At 39.6% G+C, this 19,988-nt stretch overlaps 1 protein-coding gene across 8 annotated transcripts; it reads left to right on the top strand.

The window, feature by feature from the left end:
- The first annotated feature begins 389 nt into the window (after positions 1-389).
- Positions 390-19,628, top strand: LOC108877021 (protein mono-ADP-ribosyltransferase PARP6). 8 transcript variants are annotated; one of them, XM_018666940.2, is made up of 23 exons: positions 390-700; positions 2,228-2,377; positions 2,928-3,005; positions 4,983-5,077; positions 5,386-5,446; positions 5,654-5,744; positions 5,918-5,984; positions 6,212-6,361; positions 7,544-7,694; positions 8,185-8,238; positions 8,780-8,875; positions 9,065-9,157; positions 9,425-9,550; positions 9,872-9,937; positions 10,334-10,401; positions 10,910-10,958; positions 11,113-11,225; positions 12,640-12,712; positions 14,509-14,578; positions 15,509-15,588; positions 15,911-15,974; positions 16,478-16,562; positions 17,413-19,628. In XM_018666940.2, exons 2-23 carry the CDS (start codon positions 2,375-2,377, stop codon positions 17,513-17,515), a joined length of 1,836 nt encoding a protein of 611 aa, XP_018522456.1. In that variant the 5' UTR covers positions 390-700; positions 2,228-2,374; the 3' UTR covers positions 17,516-19,628. The 8 variants fall into 8 exon arrangements, 6 of the variants coding, with proteins under 6 accessions (XP_018522456.1, XP_018522453.1, XP_018522454.1 ...); XM_018666937.2 differs by having other exon boundaries at positions 8,107-8,238; XM_018666938.2 differs by having other exon boundaries at positions 4,968-5,077; positions 5,729-5,744; positions 8,107-8,238.
- The last annotated feature ends 360 nt before the right edge of the window (positions 19,629-19,988 follow it).

Here is a 19,988-nt window from a genome sequence, read left to right as displayed (position 1 = left end):
ATATTACTGAAATTTTACCTATTTTTTAATATAGTTTGAAAATTGAGTGTATGCTAATAGATTTTATGCAGCATGCAATTGGAGCTAAAATGTAGCATACTGAATATTTGTGGTCTTTCTTTCTTTCTTTCTTTCTTTTGGAATTGGAACAATAGATAAAAGGACTTAAACATCAACCAGAGAGTGGCTGTGAAGCATGATTGCACATTAATAGACATTGACTTATGCAACCAGACACACACACACACACACACACACCACACACAAACACAACAGGCAGACGCATATGCAGGAGCGGAGCCATTTTTCCTCCATTTTTTCCTCTCATTTCTCAGCAGCAGTGCAGTCAGCTGCAGGTCACATGACTAGCTTGCCTGGCCTCAGTGAGCATGCTCAGACCCCTCAGTGTTGTCAGGCAAAATATAAGACAGCAGTAGGAGCAGAGATCTGCAATAGATAAACACACAGACTCACACACACACACCGGCTGGCTTGCTCTGCACACCACGAGCATCGAGAGACAGGCTCTGTAGAATTGGAGGATTGTGGCTCTGGTTTCTCTAATATCTTATTTTAATGGGCTTACTGTCATCTATCATTTCAGTGGAAAACAGCCACCGAGGGAGAGAGGCAGGTGTGCCCTTTAAGAGGGGGAGCAGCTGAGGCAAGGACAGCATCCAAGTCACCATCCTCTGTGGAGGTAAGTGTGGATGGATGGGGTGGGGGTGCAGAGTGTGGGGGGAGGGGTGAAATCCGCCTGACTGCATCTGTTTTTGTGTTAAATACTTATCAGAAGGCGGAATGGGGACGGTGGTGGATGTGGTGGATGGGGTGGGGGTGGGGGGGGTGAGGTGAGGTGGCTGTCCGAGACTCTATTGGTATGTGAGACGACAGAGGCTATTGGGGGGGTGTAGATGCTAGCAGGGTTAAGGACACGGCAGGGCAGCAGGCATATAGAGGAAAGGAGAGGAGCTGAAGTGAAAGACGTGGTAATGACCAGGGAGCCATGTTTAATTGGGTGCAGTTGATGTCTGAAAGGGTGCTGTGGAAAAGAATGCACTATCCTTGACACAAAAAGGGACATATATTCTTTACAAGGATGTGATTTTTTTTACGTAGACATGAAGAAAATGGCCCAGTCCAAGGGGGTAATGAGCTTGAGGTTCTAAGTTAGCAAAGCAAACAAAGAGAAAAAGAAGAATGGGGTTCTTTTGATTATATTGACCTATACATAGCATAGTTCCCTTCATGCATGACGATTTTGTTAGGCATTCTGTCTTGTAGTGCCAAGCTATGTTGCCATCCAGTCTTTGTTTGCACAAGTCTTGGGATCCAATCCTGATAAGTAGAATAAAATCTGTATTTTATTTATTTATTTATTTATTTATTTTTGGCTTGATGTCCACCAAAAGATGTAAACTATAATTTGCATTCTGATGCTGCAGAGTGAAATAAGCATCCCTGCATCTGCGGCTTTAAGTCTTATTAATATGACACCATGCTCATTGTTTACATGTCTGACACAAGACCTGATGGGCCGCTATAAGATACAGAGTGTACTGTAGCTGCCTGTGTCATGTCAGGGATGTTGTTTACCCTTGCAGTCTGTTTGTTATTTTCTTATAATTCATCTCAAAATGTGAGCCTCATAGAATTCAAGATCTTTTTTTTTCCTCCTCATGACAGCTGATATTTAACTACTCCTTTATCAGGCAACCATTATTTTATTATGATAAAGTATTGGGGCTACAATGTAGTCTCCTTATGCAAGCCAGGAAATTACTCAGGAAAAGATATCCCTGTATTTATTTGCCAAAGTCAAATTCAAAACAACAGTCTAACAATGCACTGACATCAACGGATGTGCTGTTTTTGCTATGTGTCTATATTAGTATGCCAGCCTTTGGTGCTTCAGTATTAATAGATGAAGTTCCTGGAAAAAACAACAAAAAAAAACAAAACAAAAAAAACAACAAAGAAATGGAGACATCCTGGGTCCTGAACGTACAGCATATATCTCCCACACATTCTCTCCACAGTGATTAATGCCACTCTGAAAGGAGGCAGAGATGGCTGTTGCTAGGATACATGGCAAGGTGAAGTGCAGACGTTTTAAAGAAAAGAGGAGGAGGGCACTGTTTGCAAAGCATGGCATCACTGGAGATGGTGTCTTTGTTTCATGTTTTCTACCTTTATTGATTTTTAATTTAACTTCTATTTCTCCAAGGTTGTGCTGTTCTGTCAAGAGAGGCGGATCAAGTCAGAGCTCTCCTGTTTTTTGTTCTCGTTCCTTCCACCTGGAAATAGGCTGAAATGGTTGGCAGTATTCACAGGCCTAAACCTGTCTGAGTGAGCCCTATGAACAGCAGACCCAATGGTAAGACAGCTAGGATTCTATTGGCGTAATCACTGCATGATTATGATTTAGCTGAGTCATCCATTTATTTTATGTTATTTTATGTTTTGTTTTAGATTTAGAAAGTCTTAAATAAGATTCCATTGTTGTGGAAATGTAGACTTTCCATAGACATTTAAATGTTGTATTAGCTTAATCTAAATGTATTAAGTAAGATAAGTACTGTAGGTTTATGCAACAGGACCTCCAGGCCTCAAGCTTTGCTGGAAATGACAAGAGACATGATTATTTTTATTTTAGAAAATAGATTTTGATTATCTCATCCCTTTTAATTGTCAGTTTAGTATTCTCTTGATGGTTGAATTCAGAGAGTATCATGTCTTTTAGAGATAAATCATGCCTCTTCGTCTCTCCCTTTGAGATGCTATATAAAGCAGTGTTTTGAAGCCCTTGAACGGGAGGCTAAATATGGAGATGTGAGAAAGGATGAGAGATGAAGGGATGATAGAGAGAGGTTGCATTTTCTTTCCGCTCCACTATTATGGCCTTTTCACAATGTGTGGGCCCACAGGACATCAAAGGCCAGTGTTGGACAGACGAGGAGTCGGACGGAGAGAACGAGTCAGAACAGTTCCTGTATGGCATTCAGGTACACAAGAGTTACAATTTCTAAATCTCTATTTTGAGTATTGATATTAGTTTTCAGCAATAATGCTAGTCAGTGTTAACATATTTTTGATATCATTCTTTTAATTTCTACAGTATATTTAAAAACAAACACTGCAATAACGTCAATCTAATTAGGTTGGTTTTTTGGTAATAATATTATTTTAGTTTTTTTTCCCCCAAAAAACCTGCAAAAGTGTTTTGCTGGCAAGTTGTACTTACAAGTTCTACTACTTGAATACATTGGCAAAAGAAGCACATAGTAATTTAGTGAGATTAAAATGTCTGAAGACCCACTAGCAGCCCATAGAGGCTGATGATACTGTTAGACAGACCAAACAACATTTTGCTGGTTTTGTTTTCTTCTTAGAGGCTAACTCGTAGTTAGGATAAAAATATATATAATTTAATCTGAGTGTGGTGGAAAAGGGAAGATCCAGGGTCCAGGTCATTAACACCAAGTGTTTATCAGACCTTGTGCTAATCTGCTAATTAGATCTTTTGCACAAGCAGATATTTTAGTCTAATGGTGACGCTAAAGGAAAGATTATCAGCAACATCATCCATCTTCTAACAACCATGAATAACCACTGCAGCATTTGTAGAGAATCAGCCACTTGTTTTCAGGGTATTGTCATAGTGATGGTCAAGGGGAAATTTTGATAGTTTTGATGATGAACTGACAGTGGTGCTAGACAATAAGTCAGGGGCCACCAAAAATAATTCAGAATCATTCTTTTGGGGATTATGAATATCTAGGCCAAATGTCACAGCAATTCGTTCAATATTGGTTGAGATATTTTGCTCTGGTTGTGCAGAACAGATGGACAAGCTGACTGACATTTCCATCCTAATGCCTCACTGCTAGCAGGGCAAACATTTTAATTCATGCGAAACAGGATATTCTGTTAAAATGTGAGGCATGCTGTCAAGGTTCTGGGCTCTGTCTCAAATATGGATTTTTGCAAACTGACAATAGTGAATATGACATTTAACACTAAAGTAGAGATTTAACATTTTCTCTAAAATCATGGTACTTTTTTAGTGCCATCACCCTATTCCACTTTTAAGGATCAATCATAAGCAACACTGTCAAATTAATTTCCATGGCCGCCATTTAATGTATCATCTCATTTTGTAAAGTTCAGTGCCTCACTTCCATATAAGATCTTAATCTTTCCATCTCATCCTTTTTTGCCGTTATCATCCAAGTCTTATGATTGAAATGTAAATCCAGTCTGGGACTTAAAGCTGATTTCTATGCAGTCAGAGAACATGAAAGCAGCGTAGAGAAGATAAGGATGAAAGTATGGGATCTGTTCTACACACTCAGAGCTGCAGGAGACGAGAGTCTGACTTTGAGTCTAGACACCAGGAACACATGTGACAGACTTTGGTCACCTAAAATTATTCATGCAATAAAAAATAAAAAATGCTCTTTATGGTGGATACCAAGTGAGCTGATTTAACAGAACAGATTAAATGTCAAAATGAAAAAATGTAATTTAAAAAAAGAGAAAAATTATCTAGTACTACAGTTTGACATCCTGATTAGGTCAAGTTTGAAGAGACTCCTATTGCCTGTAGTCGATTTGCAAAAATCTCCTTTACTGTAAACTATATAACTGTCTGGTTTTATTGCAAATATAAAATGTTCTTGATGTTGCATCAGAGTTAGGAAATGCTGACTAAATCAAATAAATTACAAGCCCCACTGAACTGTACATCCTAATTTCTTAAAGGAAAAATAATTACTAAACAGCTGAAATAGTTAGCTAGAAGTAATTGATAAATGGTAGTTGTAGTGGTAATGGTAGTAGTGGTAGTAAGAATGCAAACTTGACTAAATCAACCTAAACATTGACAGCTCAATAATGATGTGATTATTGTGATGATATCCACTTTTTTACTTTCTAATTATGTGAAATACTGTTATTTTGACCAGTGCTGCTTGTTACAGGGGAGCTGTGCTGCTGACCTGTACCGTCACCCTCAACTGGATGCAGATATTGAGGCAGTAAAAGACATCTACACTGACAGTGCTGTCTCTGTCAGGTACAACACAGATACACAGACATCCTCACACACGCATATACTGCACATCAACAATTTTGAAAAGTTTTGAAACAAATACAATAATCAAGTGCTAAGATTCAGTCAGCTTGCTATTCTTAACTTGCTGCACAGTAAATAAAGGCATGATTCAAAGAGATTATATGCTAATTTACTATGCACAGTCTGACAAAACAGGAAACAAATGATATTTTTCTCCCTTAGGCAATAATTAGTTGAAAGGGTTATAGTGTAATGCATCCCATTACGTATGATAAATTAATTGTATCTGTTGTTGTGTCTCTGAACAGGGAGTATGGAACCATTGATGACGTGGACATCGATCTTCACATTAACATCGGTTTCTTAGATGTGAGTCAGCATTCTTCTCTCTGTGCACACACCTCCTCCATTTTTGCCCATTACTATTCTAACGTTGACATTTTGCAAAGTAACACATCATTTATAATGCATCGTGTGCTCATAATTTATTTATGTAATGAGAAATGGCCTTAATTAGGGTTCTAACTCTGTATATTTGTGTGTATGTGTGTATATGCGTGTGTGTGTCTGACTCAGGAGGAGGTTGCGACAGCTTGGAAAGTTATCAGAACAGAGCCCATTATTCTGAGACTGCGCTTTTCTCTTTCTCAGTACCTCGATGGACCTGGTGAGTAAAGATGTCAGTGTGGATGTTGGTTTTCTGGGAGGGACTTTAGATATTTGTGCTACTCACTGAGCGTGGGAGGTGAGTACAATATGTGCTACACAAGAGGGAGAGTGAAAGAAAGAAAATGTGTGAATTCTGTGCACTGTGTAATCATGTTAGTCATCTTTACTCAGAGCCGTCAGTAGAAGTGTTTCAGCCCTCCAATAAAGAAGGCTTCAGCCTGGGCCTGCAGCTCAAAAAGTAAGTTGTGTGATCTATCTACAGTATATTTAATGCCAGCAGACTTACAAAGTAGATGCTTAAGGCATAAACATTCAAATGTAATCTGTAGTTTTTGTAATCTTTTGGTCGGCTAATCCACTCACACAAAATAATAAATAATGTACGCATGACACAGAGTATAAGTTTCATCCTCTGCCAGGTTCACTCACATTTCTTCCCTGCTTGACTGTTTTGTAACATGGCAGGATCCTGAGCACGTTCACCTCACAGCAGTGGAAGCACCTCAGTAATGAGTTCCTCAAGGCCCAGCAGGAGAAGAGGCACAGCTGGTTCAAAGCTGGAGGAACCATCAAGAAGTTCCGTGCAGGGCTCAGCATCTTCTCCCCCATACCCAAGTAGGTCTCCCTCTCTTTCGCTCTCTGTTTCTCTTTGTCTTTCACCCCATTGTAAAATGCATGCTTGTAGTTAACACTAAATGTATGCCATCAGTCATAATTTGTAACATTTTAAGAAAGCAAATATACATGGTTCTATTCTCTGTATTGTTTTTATATAATACAGCAGTAGGGATGCAAGATATGAACAATTTGACAATATCTAATGATAATGATAAATCCTCATTCTGGTGATGTCTTTACCAGGAAATATTTTGTTTCATGAAGACAAATATCTGCTTTTATTTTCTTTTTTATTTATTATTTCTAAATTGTGTCTCTATTGTGAATCTTTTTTTGTCATCACTTTGTGACGTCTGATCTAGAGGCATGCTATATAAATAGATTTCACTCACTTGCTTACAAGCAAGTTATTTTTCCAAGTCTGGAGATTTCTGAGGAATTGGGGTAAAATGTTATCCATCTGGCCAACAAACTGCGGGCTGTAAAGATAGTGATGAAAACACTTTATGAAGGTCTGTCTGTGAAAGGTGAACTGTAGCAAACATGACGAGAGGGGGGAAAAGGGAAGCTCTGACACAGCACCGTACCGATTGACTTAAATTCAAAATCTGACACACTCAACCAATTTCCCCAAGGGAAAGGTACTCTTCTCGGGCCTCTGTCTTACTTCAGGATGCTTTGACAGTTATGGGCGCGAAGGGACTGAATCTCGGCCCACTCGATGGAGGTCAGCTTCACTAACTAACAGGCTGTCTTGACATGCTCATGACTTGACAGGAGTCTCATGTCAAGAGGGTCCATGGATAATGTCCTGAGAGTGATGGTAGAAGTGAACACTGGTTCTTGAATGTTAACAGTTAGTGACTTGAGCTACTGTCTAAACAGATTTCACTTGTCTGAGCTAGTATAGTGTGGGCGACTAGAGTAGAGTGTGTATTTCCTTAACACGTCACAATAAAATTACCTTAGTACTGACCATGTTAACAGATGGCACTCTTACCATACACGATTGTAGCTGAAGGGATGTTGTAAATTATGACACTGAGAATTAAGATTTTATTCATAGCAACATTATAATAATAAAATAAATTACTAATTTAGCCACAAGAATGGTAGCATTTATCTTAGTAAAATAAATGATAAAGTAATGTGCATGTTTTGTGTCTTGCTCTTCTCCAGGTCTCCAAGTTTTCCTTTGATCCAAGACACAGTTTTAAAAGGGAAGCTGAGTGTACCTGAGCTGAGAGTGACTCGCCTGATGAACCGCTCCATCTCATGTACCATGAAGAACCCTAAAGGGGAGCTGTTCAGCTATCCCCCGAACAGCCAGGTTAGTGATAGTCTAGTTGGATACATTTTAGTTTAATTTCATTGCTTTTAGTGTGTCTCACTTGCATGGCATGTTGTGGTCACAGGGTTTTTGTCACAACACTGAAACTATAAATACTTCACCACTTACATTCATTTGTAACATTGCTGATATTTCAACTAATGATTCTATAAAATGATAGTCATCCACAATTCCGCAAAATGTGTATGTGTGTGTGTATGTCAGGAGTGAATGCTGTTTTTGAGGCACTGTATAATGTTTCTTTTCTGTTTTAATCCACTGTGATCCACTCTGACCCTCTTCTCAGTCACCTGCCACCTGCACTGTTCCCACCTGAGCCTTTCCCTACCCTTACCGTTACATGGCTGCTGCGCTGTTTCCCATAATGCTTTGTCTTCACTTGACTCATCAGACTGTGGCTGTCCCGGCGGCCAGGGCCCCAGCGCAGATTACCACGAGGCAGCTGATTGAATTGTTTTTCTCATCCCAGGCGGGCGGCCACTGCAAGAACATCCCTACCTTGGAGTATGGCTTCTTAGTGCAGGTTAAGAGTTTACTTAAAGAGGCACTTACACACCATGTCCTTCGAGAGTCCTTTCTATGGTGTAAAAACATGACAGACATTTAAAACCACTGACTTTTTCATTGGGGTTTTCATACGGTGAAAGGCTGAGAAAACATTTATATAGAAATAAAATACAGAACAGTACAATACATAAGAAGAGTATACAGTATCTTGTGAGTGATATGTAAATGTCTCAATGAGACTTAATAATGTCAGGTTGAGGTTTGTATGTAAGCAACATTTAGGGGCTACCATGCAATCTGTGTGGATGAGGGCACTATTGTATTAGCTGTTTATGCAGGGGATTTAGTATCTGCTGGTAGCTGGGAAAGACAAAGAGTGGGACCCACACTACACTGCTGTGTAAGGACTTCACAGCAACTTAAGCCGGCCATAACTGCAGGGCAGAATTGTAATTTGTGACAATTCTTCTGCCAAACTAGTTCTTTATTCCTTTTATATGACAGTGCTGGAGGTGGGAGTGATAACTGGGAACACCGCTGTGCTTTTCTCCTAACAGATAATGAAGTACTCAGAGCAGAGGATCCCCACGCTCAACGAGTACTGCGTGGTTTGTGACGAACAGCACGTCTTTCAGAATGGATCCATGCTGAAGGTAACACAGACAACAAAGAGTGTATTTATAAACCTTTCCCCAATGGTTCCAAAAAGTTATGAACATCATGCATGTGAGAGTGTGTGTCAGTACATGCGTGGGTGGGTTTACTTGTTTTTGTGTGGGTATGTAGTACACGTTAAAATGAGTGTTATTTCATAATTCTTTTGTCTGTGTGTGTTTATGTAGCCCGCAGTGTGCACCAGGGAGCTGTGCGTGTTTTCCTTTTACACTCTGGGTGTGATGTCTGGAGCTGCAGAGGAAGTGGCCACCGGAGCAGAGGTAACAGCAACAGATACTATATAATATAACTCAGATTATTAGTGTTTTTTTCTGCAGTAATTTCCCTTTTGGCTTTAGATTTAAAAAAAAGAACTTATATTCAGTAACAACAAACACAAGTGTCAAATGCTGACACTCCAGAGGGAGACAAAATGATGTTCATCTCTTATTCTACTGTCATGTTACACTGACTCAATAAAAGCATGAAAATGAGTCAACAGCATCAGCTAAAGGCATAAAATGTATATATGTAAAATGTCTTCCCAGGTGGTGGACCTGCTTGTGGCCATGTGTCGAGCTGCTCTTGAGTCTCCTCGTAAGAGCATCATCTTTGAGCCCTACCCTTCAGTTGTTGACCCCAATGACCCCAAGACTCTGGCCTTCAACCCAAAGGTCAGCATCCTCACTGCTCATCATTATTACTAACTACATGAGTGCATGAATTTAATTCCAAGATGACATATTCACTTATAAAACACAACGGCCTATTCTATTAAACCCACGGCTGCTATAGCTATTCACAAGCTGAATGCATGAGATTCTGTAATAGTAACACATTAATATATTGTTTTCTTTATAAAATAGATGGGTAACATTTTTAACTAATTAATATTTTAGCAAACTTCTGACCTCTACAAGTGGATTTTAGATATCTGTATGTTGTTCCCTCTCTCATTGCATACAATGGATGTTTGGCTCAACCAATGAACACAGAAGAAGAATTATGAGAGACTGCAGAAAGCACTGGATAGCGTCATGTCCATCCGGGAAATGACCCAGGTACAAGGAGGAGATGGGAGGGACAGAAGGGAAGGGCCACAGTGGATGTATCAAGGCTACTGTTAAGCTTGAGAGCTATGATGTGTAGATATAATTTTAAGGTTTTCGGTTTATATGAGATCTTCATTCTCTGTCCACCACAGGCCTAACGGTGCTGATTACACAGTCCTGTATTTAGTGGCTTCCACTGTGCTGTTGAGCTACATGAGTGGGGCCTTTGTCTTTCAATGTGACAGTTATTGCTGATTAGTTTATCTTTTTCCCCACTCTGCTTGTTTACATACTGTGGCTGGACTGCATCTATACTGTGTATTAATCACAATTCTAAAAAGAAAAAAGAAAAAAAAGTAGATAAAAATATCTGAAAGCGACACATGCTTTGTGTGGATTTTCCAGGGCTCGTATCTGGAGATAAAGAAACAGATGGACAAACTGGACCCTTTAGCCCATCCCCTGCTACAGTGGTGAGTAGACAGGAAATGTCCTAAAAATGGATTTACTCTGCTTTGCATGTTAACAGGCTTTGACTTCATTTTAGTGGAGAGCATGTCAAACTTACCATATTAGTTAAATTATCATGGACAACACATGCAAATGCTAATGGCTTTATGCCAATAGACATTTGATATGTCACAGCAGGAAAAGCAATAGCATAGGTGACAAAATGAATGATGACTGAGTTCCATTTAGCTGCTTCAGTTTCAGTGTCCTGCTGTTGTACATACTGCCTCTCTGTCATGCCGCCATGGCTCACTGGGATGCGTGAATAGAACCATCATTAATGTTCTTAGAAACAGTGTTTTCCTACTATGACATGTCAAACTGTCTGTGAAATAGGACTATTGTGGTTCTTCATGTCATTATGTGAGGGTGGGAGCAAAATGGCAGGTACTTTAAATTTGGTTACACTTCTTATTTTTCTTTTTCTTTCTTTCTTTCTTTCTTTCTTTCTTTCTTTCTTTCTTTCTGCAGGATTATTTCCAGTAACAGGTCTCATATCGTCAAGCTGCCTCTCAGTAGGGTAGGACACCAGAACGAAGACGTCCCCTCAAGCCTCCTTTAAATTAGTTGTTTACTGCTGCATTGTGTAATATGGTGGTTCGTGCTCACTTTTTCCATCTTTCTGTTTGTCTCTCTCTCACTCTCACTTTTCCCCTATGACCTCACTGTGATAGCAACTGAAGTTCATGCACACCTCCCACCAGTTCCTGCTGCTCAGCAGTCCCCCAGCCAAGGAGGCTCGTTTTCGCACTGCCAAGAAGCTATACGGCAGCACCTTCGCCTTCCAGTGAGTCCACTTTGCCCCTGCCATTGGCCTTTGCAGCTCACATACAATCAGTACTTAGGCTTTTATTTGTATGGCTACTTAATTTTTAGTCAAGTCTTTACTTAAATTGTTAAGCCTGTGACTGTAAAGCAAATATAATATGAGAAATCACATACTGTGAAAAATCAAATCATGCATATTTACTAAAATACATGCATAATTTTGTATTACAGCAGTACACACATGAACATGTCTCAGTGTAACACCTGGTCATTATGTTGTAGATGGAGGGGCCATGCTAGCAGATTTTTATGGAACCATAACAAACAACAGCTCAGAGCAGTGGCCATTCTCTTGGACAGAGAAACCACCTTGCTAAGCCAGCACACGAAGCCAGCAATATCTGTGAGATAGAGATTTGTACTGTAGCAGATGGGGCTCTGCTGAATATTTTAGATACACATGGCCCATCTGGGCACTTGCAGGGTACAACTCACTCATGAGCAGTGTTAACAGTCTCTCTTTATGCTGATTAATACCACAAATTTGATCACTCTCAACAGAAAATACCAAAAAAATGTAAGTGAGCTTGGCTGCTAGCATTTTATAATTGATATAAATAGAAACATACAAAATGTAAATATATGTTCAGAGTCACTTTAAAGACAATCTGCAGGATTTGCAAGGGAATCCTTAAACAGCTGATGATTGACATTAAAAACATTATATTTACGTCATAGTTAAAAATAACAATGATGACACTGCTGTGAGCATTTTATTTTAATAGTGTACTAGGAGATGTATCCAAATAACCCATCCTGCACTGACAGACAGCAGTGATGGGTTGTCATCTTTCATCTTAACCTTTTAATACTTTTTAAAATAAATATTAAATTATATAAATTTGGAGGACTGTTATGATGTAACAGAATGTCCCAAAATGTCCTTGTGCAAATGGTATAAATAGACGACTTCAGTAGTTCCTTTGTGGTTGGCAGTAGAGAGTTTGAGTCTTTGAATTTCTCCCTTCATGAATTTCAAATAGTAAGTTTTAGAAAACACTTATATAACATTTTTTTGTAGATTAATACATTTTTCTAGACAGTAAATACAAATAATAAATCGAATTTTAGTAAATAGCCATTTGCTAATCCCTATTTCTACACTATGTTGCCAGTTGATGTAACAGATGAAAGATTCTCCTTTGTAAGACTGTTTTTAGGTTTCAGAAAAAACTTTTTTGCCATGATGTTGGTAGAAAGATTGCACAGTGACTCATAGGTCGCAAAATAAAATGCAATTTTATTCACTGTTCTTGAACAGCATGGATCTGGCCATTACACCTCAGTGGCTGCGCACTGAGATCCACGCATCACACAGCACTTTGTTTTATCTCTTCTTTTCTTATCTCTCCCTCTCTCTACACTTGCTCTAGTGGTTCCCATATAGAGAACTGGCACTCTGTTCTGAGAAATGGACTAGTCAATGCCTCTTATACCAAACTGCAGGTACGTAACCCTGGCAGTTGGCTGGAATTTACGATGCATCTCCTCTCGGACAGTAAACGTGCTCTCGGATAGAGCAGGCTCGCTGTCCGGCTGATTCATTTTTGCAGTTAATGGATGCCAGCTTCCCTTTCATCAGCTTTGCAATTGGCATTTTAGCGAGCAGGGCACACTGGGAGATTTTCCCGGCCGATGTCGACTGCTGTCTGACTCCTTCGCCGACAGCAGCGGACGGCACGTCCCTTCCTGTTGTGGAACAAAGGGAGGGGACTGTGGTGTCCGCTGTGATGTCAGGAGGCTGCCTGTGTGCCCTGTAGGGGTTAACCACCTAGAGCATTGAGTAGGCTAGGTCTGAAGCTGAAGAATGCAAAGGACAAACTTCATGATAGTGAGTACATATTTCCTGTGGGTGAATAAGGAGGGCTTCCATTATAAGGTCAGTAACTGGCACCACTCATTATCTATTCAGACCTTGGTCACTTAAAGAGTTCATTCGAAAGAAGTTGGGTACAAAAGACCAAATCAGGACCATAAAGATCATTTCAAGGCAGAAGCAAACAATGATACTTTCCTTCCTAACTGTTTTACTCAGCTATGCATCCATCTGCATCTTTATGTTGTTCCGCCAAGGCTGGTGTTGCACTGTGACCCAGGTGTGTAAAAGACGAATAAATAATAAATCAAGAAAAGAAGAAATGAGCGCTAGAGAGCACAGAATTGTCTCATTTGCACAATACGGCTGACAATGACTGCTCGGAGGTACACCAGCATGTCCTGAAAATAGATTAAACACAATTAAATCCGAAATCTCAAGGATCCGTGAAACTTTGACGCCTGCCGTGATTGCTCTATCATGCTGATGTGTTTCATTTATGCCTTCTTTGTTCTCCAACATTTTTGAACTCTCCATCTTTGATCTCCTCTCGGTGCTCGTCTGCCTCTTCTGTCTCCTCTCCGGTTCACCTTGAGCATCGACACCACACATCCCACCCCACTCTGTCATTGTATTTCACAGGAGGAGGTGGAAGAGGAGGAGGAGGAGGACTGAGTCTGCCTCCAGCTCCAAGCCATCACGCAAAACCTCTCGTCTATTGTTCTTTTTGATTTCTCCCAGATGTGCCACGTCCTGACCTCCGTCTCCCTCCCATTTTATTCCCCAAACTATCAAGTTTCTCTGTGTTCTTCCTCTTGTTTCTCCTCTGGTCTCACTGTGGCTCACTTGTCCATGTTACACCTGTGGTCCTTCTGTTTTCCTCAGTGTGGATATCGTTGTATGAAGGCTCATCATCACTATCAGTCATCCTCATATCATCTTTCATCTTCAAGCCAACATTCGCGGCCTCATTTTCAGCATTGCTTGAATACCTGAAATATTTTGTACACAAATTTCACTCACAAAATTCAAGAGCATGAAATGATCTCCACTGAGCGACATTGGAGAAAATATGTTCACAGTTAAAAGGTGTGACTGTGTGGATTATAGGAGTTGTTTCAGATCACTTGAATGATAAAACTATATTTTATGTCTTCAGCTTTTTGCTGTTCATCATCTTTGGATTTTCATGTGTGTGTGTGGTGTGTGTGTGTGTATGGGTGCTATCTAGTATGCTTTGTTGATGGGCTTGTCAGGTGTCACACAAAGATGTATAAAAGACTGACTAGAGATTTTCCTGTGATTTAACTGCAGTAAGTTTGGTATGTATTGCACTGTGAGAGTACATATACTGTGTGTGCGTATATATGAGGTTGTCTTGTGCAACAGCTCAGTGACCCTTCCTTCCTTCCCTTTCAAACCCAAGCTGCATGGGGCAGCATATGGAAAGGGCATCTATCTGAGCCCCATCTCCAGCATATCTTTTGGATACTCAGGTAGGAACGACTCATTCCTTGCCACCCAGACCCCGCCGGCTCCTCCTCTCTCCATGGTGGTTGACATGACTCAGTGTGTTCTGTGTGTCACGTGGCCTGATTATCATCCCGGAAACAGTCCATTTTCTTCACTTGATGGAGCTTTCCATGCTATCCTGCCGTGCTACACTGTGTTGTGTGTCCATTTTGGGTGCTGGGCCTTGGGCCTCTGAGCTTGTGTGCTGCCTACCATACCATACATTATGTTGTGGCTGTGTAAAATGGGGCTGTCAGTGGACTTGTGTGTGTATTTTGTTGGCTTTTGATATTGTTTTCTTTTTGTTGGGTGGGGGTGTACAACCATTATCACCAAACCTACAGTCTTTCCTTTACTTCTCCTTGTGCATTTCTGCTGAAACTCAAATTCAGAGGTTGGTTTTCAGGTCCTACAATGGTAGATTGATACCAGTTATGTGGGCAGCAGGTCAGCAGGTTGCCAGCAGGGCCCACTTGCCCTCTAAGCCCATGGTCTCCTAACTTTGAACTGTCCTTGCTAAACAATCAATAGTTAATAGGCTAACCATTCCTCTAAGCACAGTTACAGTATGTTTTCTGAAGATGGCACAAATTATCAGAAGTAGTATTACTTTCTAAAGAATGTTCTCTTTAAGCTGTTTCTTGATAATAAAAAAGATAACAGCCGTACTTGCTGTATCCCCTTTGTTTTTGGCACCAATTGTTTAAGTACATTTGAAGTGCTTTTTCAGTGTAGAAAGGTTCAGTGGCATTTTTGGACCAATAACCTTCATGTTAAGGTTAGCACCATGGGTAATAATTTCTCTGTGCGAAGAGTTCAAGACCACTAAAAGAAGGTTTTTCACAGCTTGAATGACTCAAAATAAGGTCATTCTGACCGAGGGTTGTTTGCTTTCTATGTGTGGCTTCTTGCAGGAATGGGGAAAGGACAGCACCGCATGCCCACCAAAGATGAACTGGTGCAGCGTTACAACCGCATGAACACTATACCACAGGTAAGAGAGCAGGACACATTACATCCTTACATATATATTGAATTTTAACCTAAGTAAATAAAGAAATAGATTGTTGGGCAGTGTAAATCCAGATTACCATTGCGATTGTCAGATGAGGGCTGTTGCACAAAAGCAGAATGTATTTTAAAACGTATATACTGAGTTCAAATGTTTCTTCTAATCACTATGCCCTGGCTCTGACTATTACACTCTGTACAGTGTCAGTGTTTGTAACTATCAGTGTTAGAAGCCTGTTAGATCATAGTATTTACTGTAGCAGCTTAGTTGGTGGAACTTATCTATGTCTGTTTTTTCCCTATAGAGCCGTCCAATACAATCAAGGTTTCTTCAAAGTCGAAATCTGAACTGCATAGCTCTGTGTGAAGGTAATAACATGCATAAGGTGTACTGTGTGTTCAACCTGAGATAAACGTGATAAATAAAAACATAAATTGTTTTCTAATTTTGTTAATTACTTAATAAATCTTTTTATTAATTACAATCTCTCATTTATCAAATTTGAAAATCATTTACAGAAGAAAAGCAGAACAAGAAGAAAATGCCATTAAGTTAGATCATTGAAATATAAATAAAAATTGCTAATGAGACTTGTGCGTTAATGTGCAATTGTATTTGAAAAAAAAATCCTTAGCAATTATCATATGATCATAATCATCATCATAATAGGGGAAAACTATTGAGAATAAACAGAAGAAATAAAGCACATCATACAGGGTAATGAGTTTAAGCCCTTAAGATACTGTGCATCTTATGTAGTATCATACAACACAAAAGCAACATTATCACTGTAATCAATAATAATAATAATAATTAAGAACTATAAGAAAGTATTTGCTTTTGTTGAAATATGCTTCTTTCTTTTAAACAGTTATCACATCTAAGGATCTGCAGAAACATGGTAACATCTGGGTGTGTCCAGTATCCGACCACGTCTGTACTCGCTTCTTTTTTGTGTAAGTCTTCCCAACGCTTTTAACGCTTTCCTTGATTAGTTCCGCAGAATTAATGCCTAGTTACCAAGGGAGTTGGCATAGCAACCAGACAGCAAATGATGAAATCACGATGATGCTTAAAATGCACAGTTCATTATTCAGGTTGCTTATTATCACCTGCAAAACTGCACACGCTGAAGGTGATTTCATGAAGAATTGAGGTAAATGCTGCTGTTGTTCTTCATCACTCATCATCACTTTAAACAGGCAGTGAATAAATTGTGCTCATGGTTGAAACTGGGTTCCTCCCAGATCAGATACTTTCAATAATGATGTTTTAAGCTGTGTTTGGAGCCCAGCAGATAAAACACGGCATCCACACTGGCTGCTGATGTTTGGGCTCTGAGTCAAAGCTTTGGACACACACGCTTCACCAGATGGCAAAGTCTATTATCATGTCCACTGCTGTCTTCTGCATTGGAAATTAAATTTGAGATGGCCTGCAATCAAATTTGAATCACAGCTAAATATAATTCAGTTCTGATCTTGTGCTCTGTGTATGGTTGTATTTTTCAGCTTGAGGAAATAGTTGGTATGGTTAGAATAAAATAAAAATGGGAAGATGGAAGATGTCGTGTTGGACTTAACAACACTTCTAGTAAAATCACTGTAGTGATAAGACTAATTCACAGAGGCTCAGTTGTCTATGGGAGGGTATTATGCCTCGTTCATTAGATAAGAGACATAGCACCAAATAGCACAAATAAAACAAAACAGAAAAATAAAAAACGTGTCTCACAGACCTAGGAGATACACTGAATGATTGAGTAACTATGCTGTATGCAAACTCTGTATCTATTCATATGTGCAGGTATGAGGATGGCCAAGTAGGAGATGCCAACATCAACACCCAGGAACCTAAGGTTCAGAAGGAGATCATGCGTGTGATTGGGACCCAGATCTACTCCAGCTAATGGTGGGTTCACCAGCCACGCTTGGATCGATAACGTCTCTCTGGCGGAGGCACAAAAGGCAGGCAGACTGAAAGAGCGAATGTTTGGGTGAGCTGACCTCAGGCCTGATGCTGAAAAGGTTGAGGGAGCTCTTGAGCACATTATTTCTAGAGTCGTTTTTGTTCTGGTCCTCTCATTCCCCTCCCCTGTCTCTCTCCCTTGTTCCCTCTCTCCGAATGGTTACACATTACATGTTCATTTAACCCTAAGTTAGGTTTAGCCTGGTCAAAGACAGTCTGCATTTCTTCAATTCATGACATTTACAAGCAAACTGTAACACTGTAACAGGAGGTAGTCACTGATATGGCTCTCCACACATATACACACACTTTCAAAACCTGGATCAACTGGGATTTCTCCTTTCTTGCTGCACTTTTACTGATCCTCTGGACTAATTATCTCTATTTATCATTTCTCTTTGTGAATATCTAGTTTAAAAAAAATCATTCCAAAACATAATATGATCCCTTTGTGGTTGGATGGATTTACATGCACATAGAAATTTGTTCTCTTATTGTGTTTGCAAAGGCATTATCTCTATTCAATTTTCTTGGACTAATGACATGAATGAAGGTCTGTGACATGGTTTTCTGAGGGTTAAACATTGTTCTGTCATTTTGTCTTTGTCCACTGGATGAAGCTGAATCCAGTAAAGCAAGGTGTGGCTTGAAGGTACATACACTGTTGGCACTTTGATTAACAAATGTAAAAATCCAGCTATTGACAGCATTGTGATTCTTCAGTACAGAATTAAGGCTGATCTGATTGATGATGCACTTTCAAAATTTCACAGGCCTAAACAGTCCCTAAAACAAACAAAAATCTGACCGAGCAGGAGCATAACACAACAGAATCCATAAGAACAGGAGTCATTACATTCTCTTAAAACTTCATTTAATTATATTTTGCTGTTAACATTTAATGAAATTAACGTAAAAGGGATGGTGTTAACACTAATTCCACTGAGAATTAACACTCAACCCTGGAGGGTTTTTGCCACTTTTAGTTGCTTTTAATTCATTGTTTGCGTTTGTTGTGGCTAGCTTGTCTTCCACTAGCTGTCGCTTTACAATTATTTTTGCATAGTCTTGCATCTACTTGCATCACTATTGTGTTCATATAAGACACATGGGTATCTACCACTATACCTACAAGAAAAGTTTGAGCAGCTTGACATTTTGACGACGATGGAAAAAATAAGATTAACAAAATCCTTTTTGTTTAAGCAGGCATCTTTTTCTTCCTTTGGAATAAATCTCTATTTGTATGAACTACACTTTCCATTGGATCCACAACTTACAAAAATTCACTGTATAGAAAAACATGGACAATTTAACCAAACTAACTACTGATAGTATCCAGTCCAGGTGAGCTGACATCCATCCCACCCCCACCTAATGGACACTGGACGTTATAGAGGTGCATTAATGTGCAGCTCTTTTTGGTTTTACCTTGGAGAATGACAACCTTGTATAGCTAATCAAGTTTATCAGTTAGTCATGTACTGTACGTATGTATGTACGTGTGGGTTTGTATTTTCTTGACATTATACTAGACATTGCACTTATTCAACGTTTGCCTAAACTGGAGAAACGGACTGTCCTCGGACCTGCAGTAGACGGGTAGTGGAGGAAAAGATGGGGGGAAAAACGTATTTATGGAGTCAGGAAGACTATAATATCCAACATCTTAACTATGTCTGTACTAATATGGGCTTTCAGTGTCTCCTGGAACTGAAAATTCTGACTACTGAATGGACTTTGAGGCACTGAAAGAAAATGAACTGTAGATAAGGACATTGGAGAACTTGTTGAAATGTACTGCTCAGAAAGAGATGGATGTGTACAGCTGACTCATTGTGATGCAGGACTGCGCTAAAAACTGATGCCTGTTTTTGCCAAGAGGTTTGAGCCACGAGTCTCTTTAAGAATCTATTGTCTCTCTCTCTCTCTCTGTCTATGGTGAGTAATGTTTTCAAAGATGACAGTGACGACAATGATGGTGATTATGATGATGATGAAAGGAGACGATGCAGGAAAAAAAAAAGAATAAAGCCTGATTTTGCACAGTTTTACATACAGCCTCCTTTCTTTTTGATGTCTGTGGAAAATAGCATGCCCATTAAATGTTGAATTGTCTATTGTGGCTGAGGCTTTGTGTTAGCATTTTGGGCAGAAGGGGGCACTATTACTCCACCAAACATAGACATGGACCACCTGAGTCCTCTGTTCTATTTGTCTAGTCTGAAGATCAAAGCAGACTTTTTTTCCCCCCATATTCTCACATTTAGAATTACTTGAAAAGTTGATGCATTAATACTTAGAGAGTAATCAGACAGTGTAATCAGAGTTTGTTGACCTTTTCTATGAGAATCAAAACTTACCTTTTATGTTCATGTGGTGATGTAAATCAATTATCCACCATGAGTACTTGT

Source organism: Lates calcarifer, linkage group LG2, assembly GCF_001640805.2.
Source record: "Lates calcarifer isolate ASB-BC8 linkage group LG2, TLL_Latcal_v3, whole genome shotgun sequence".
NCBI classification, from domain to species: Eukaryota; Metazoa; Chordata; class Actinopteri; family Centropomidae; genus Lates; species Lates calcarifer.
Note: the sequence above shows the minus strand (reverse complement) of the source record. Positions and strands in the feature narration are given on the sequence as shown.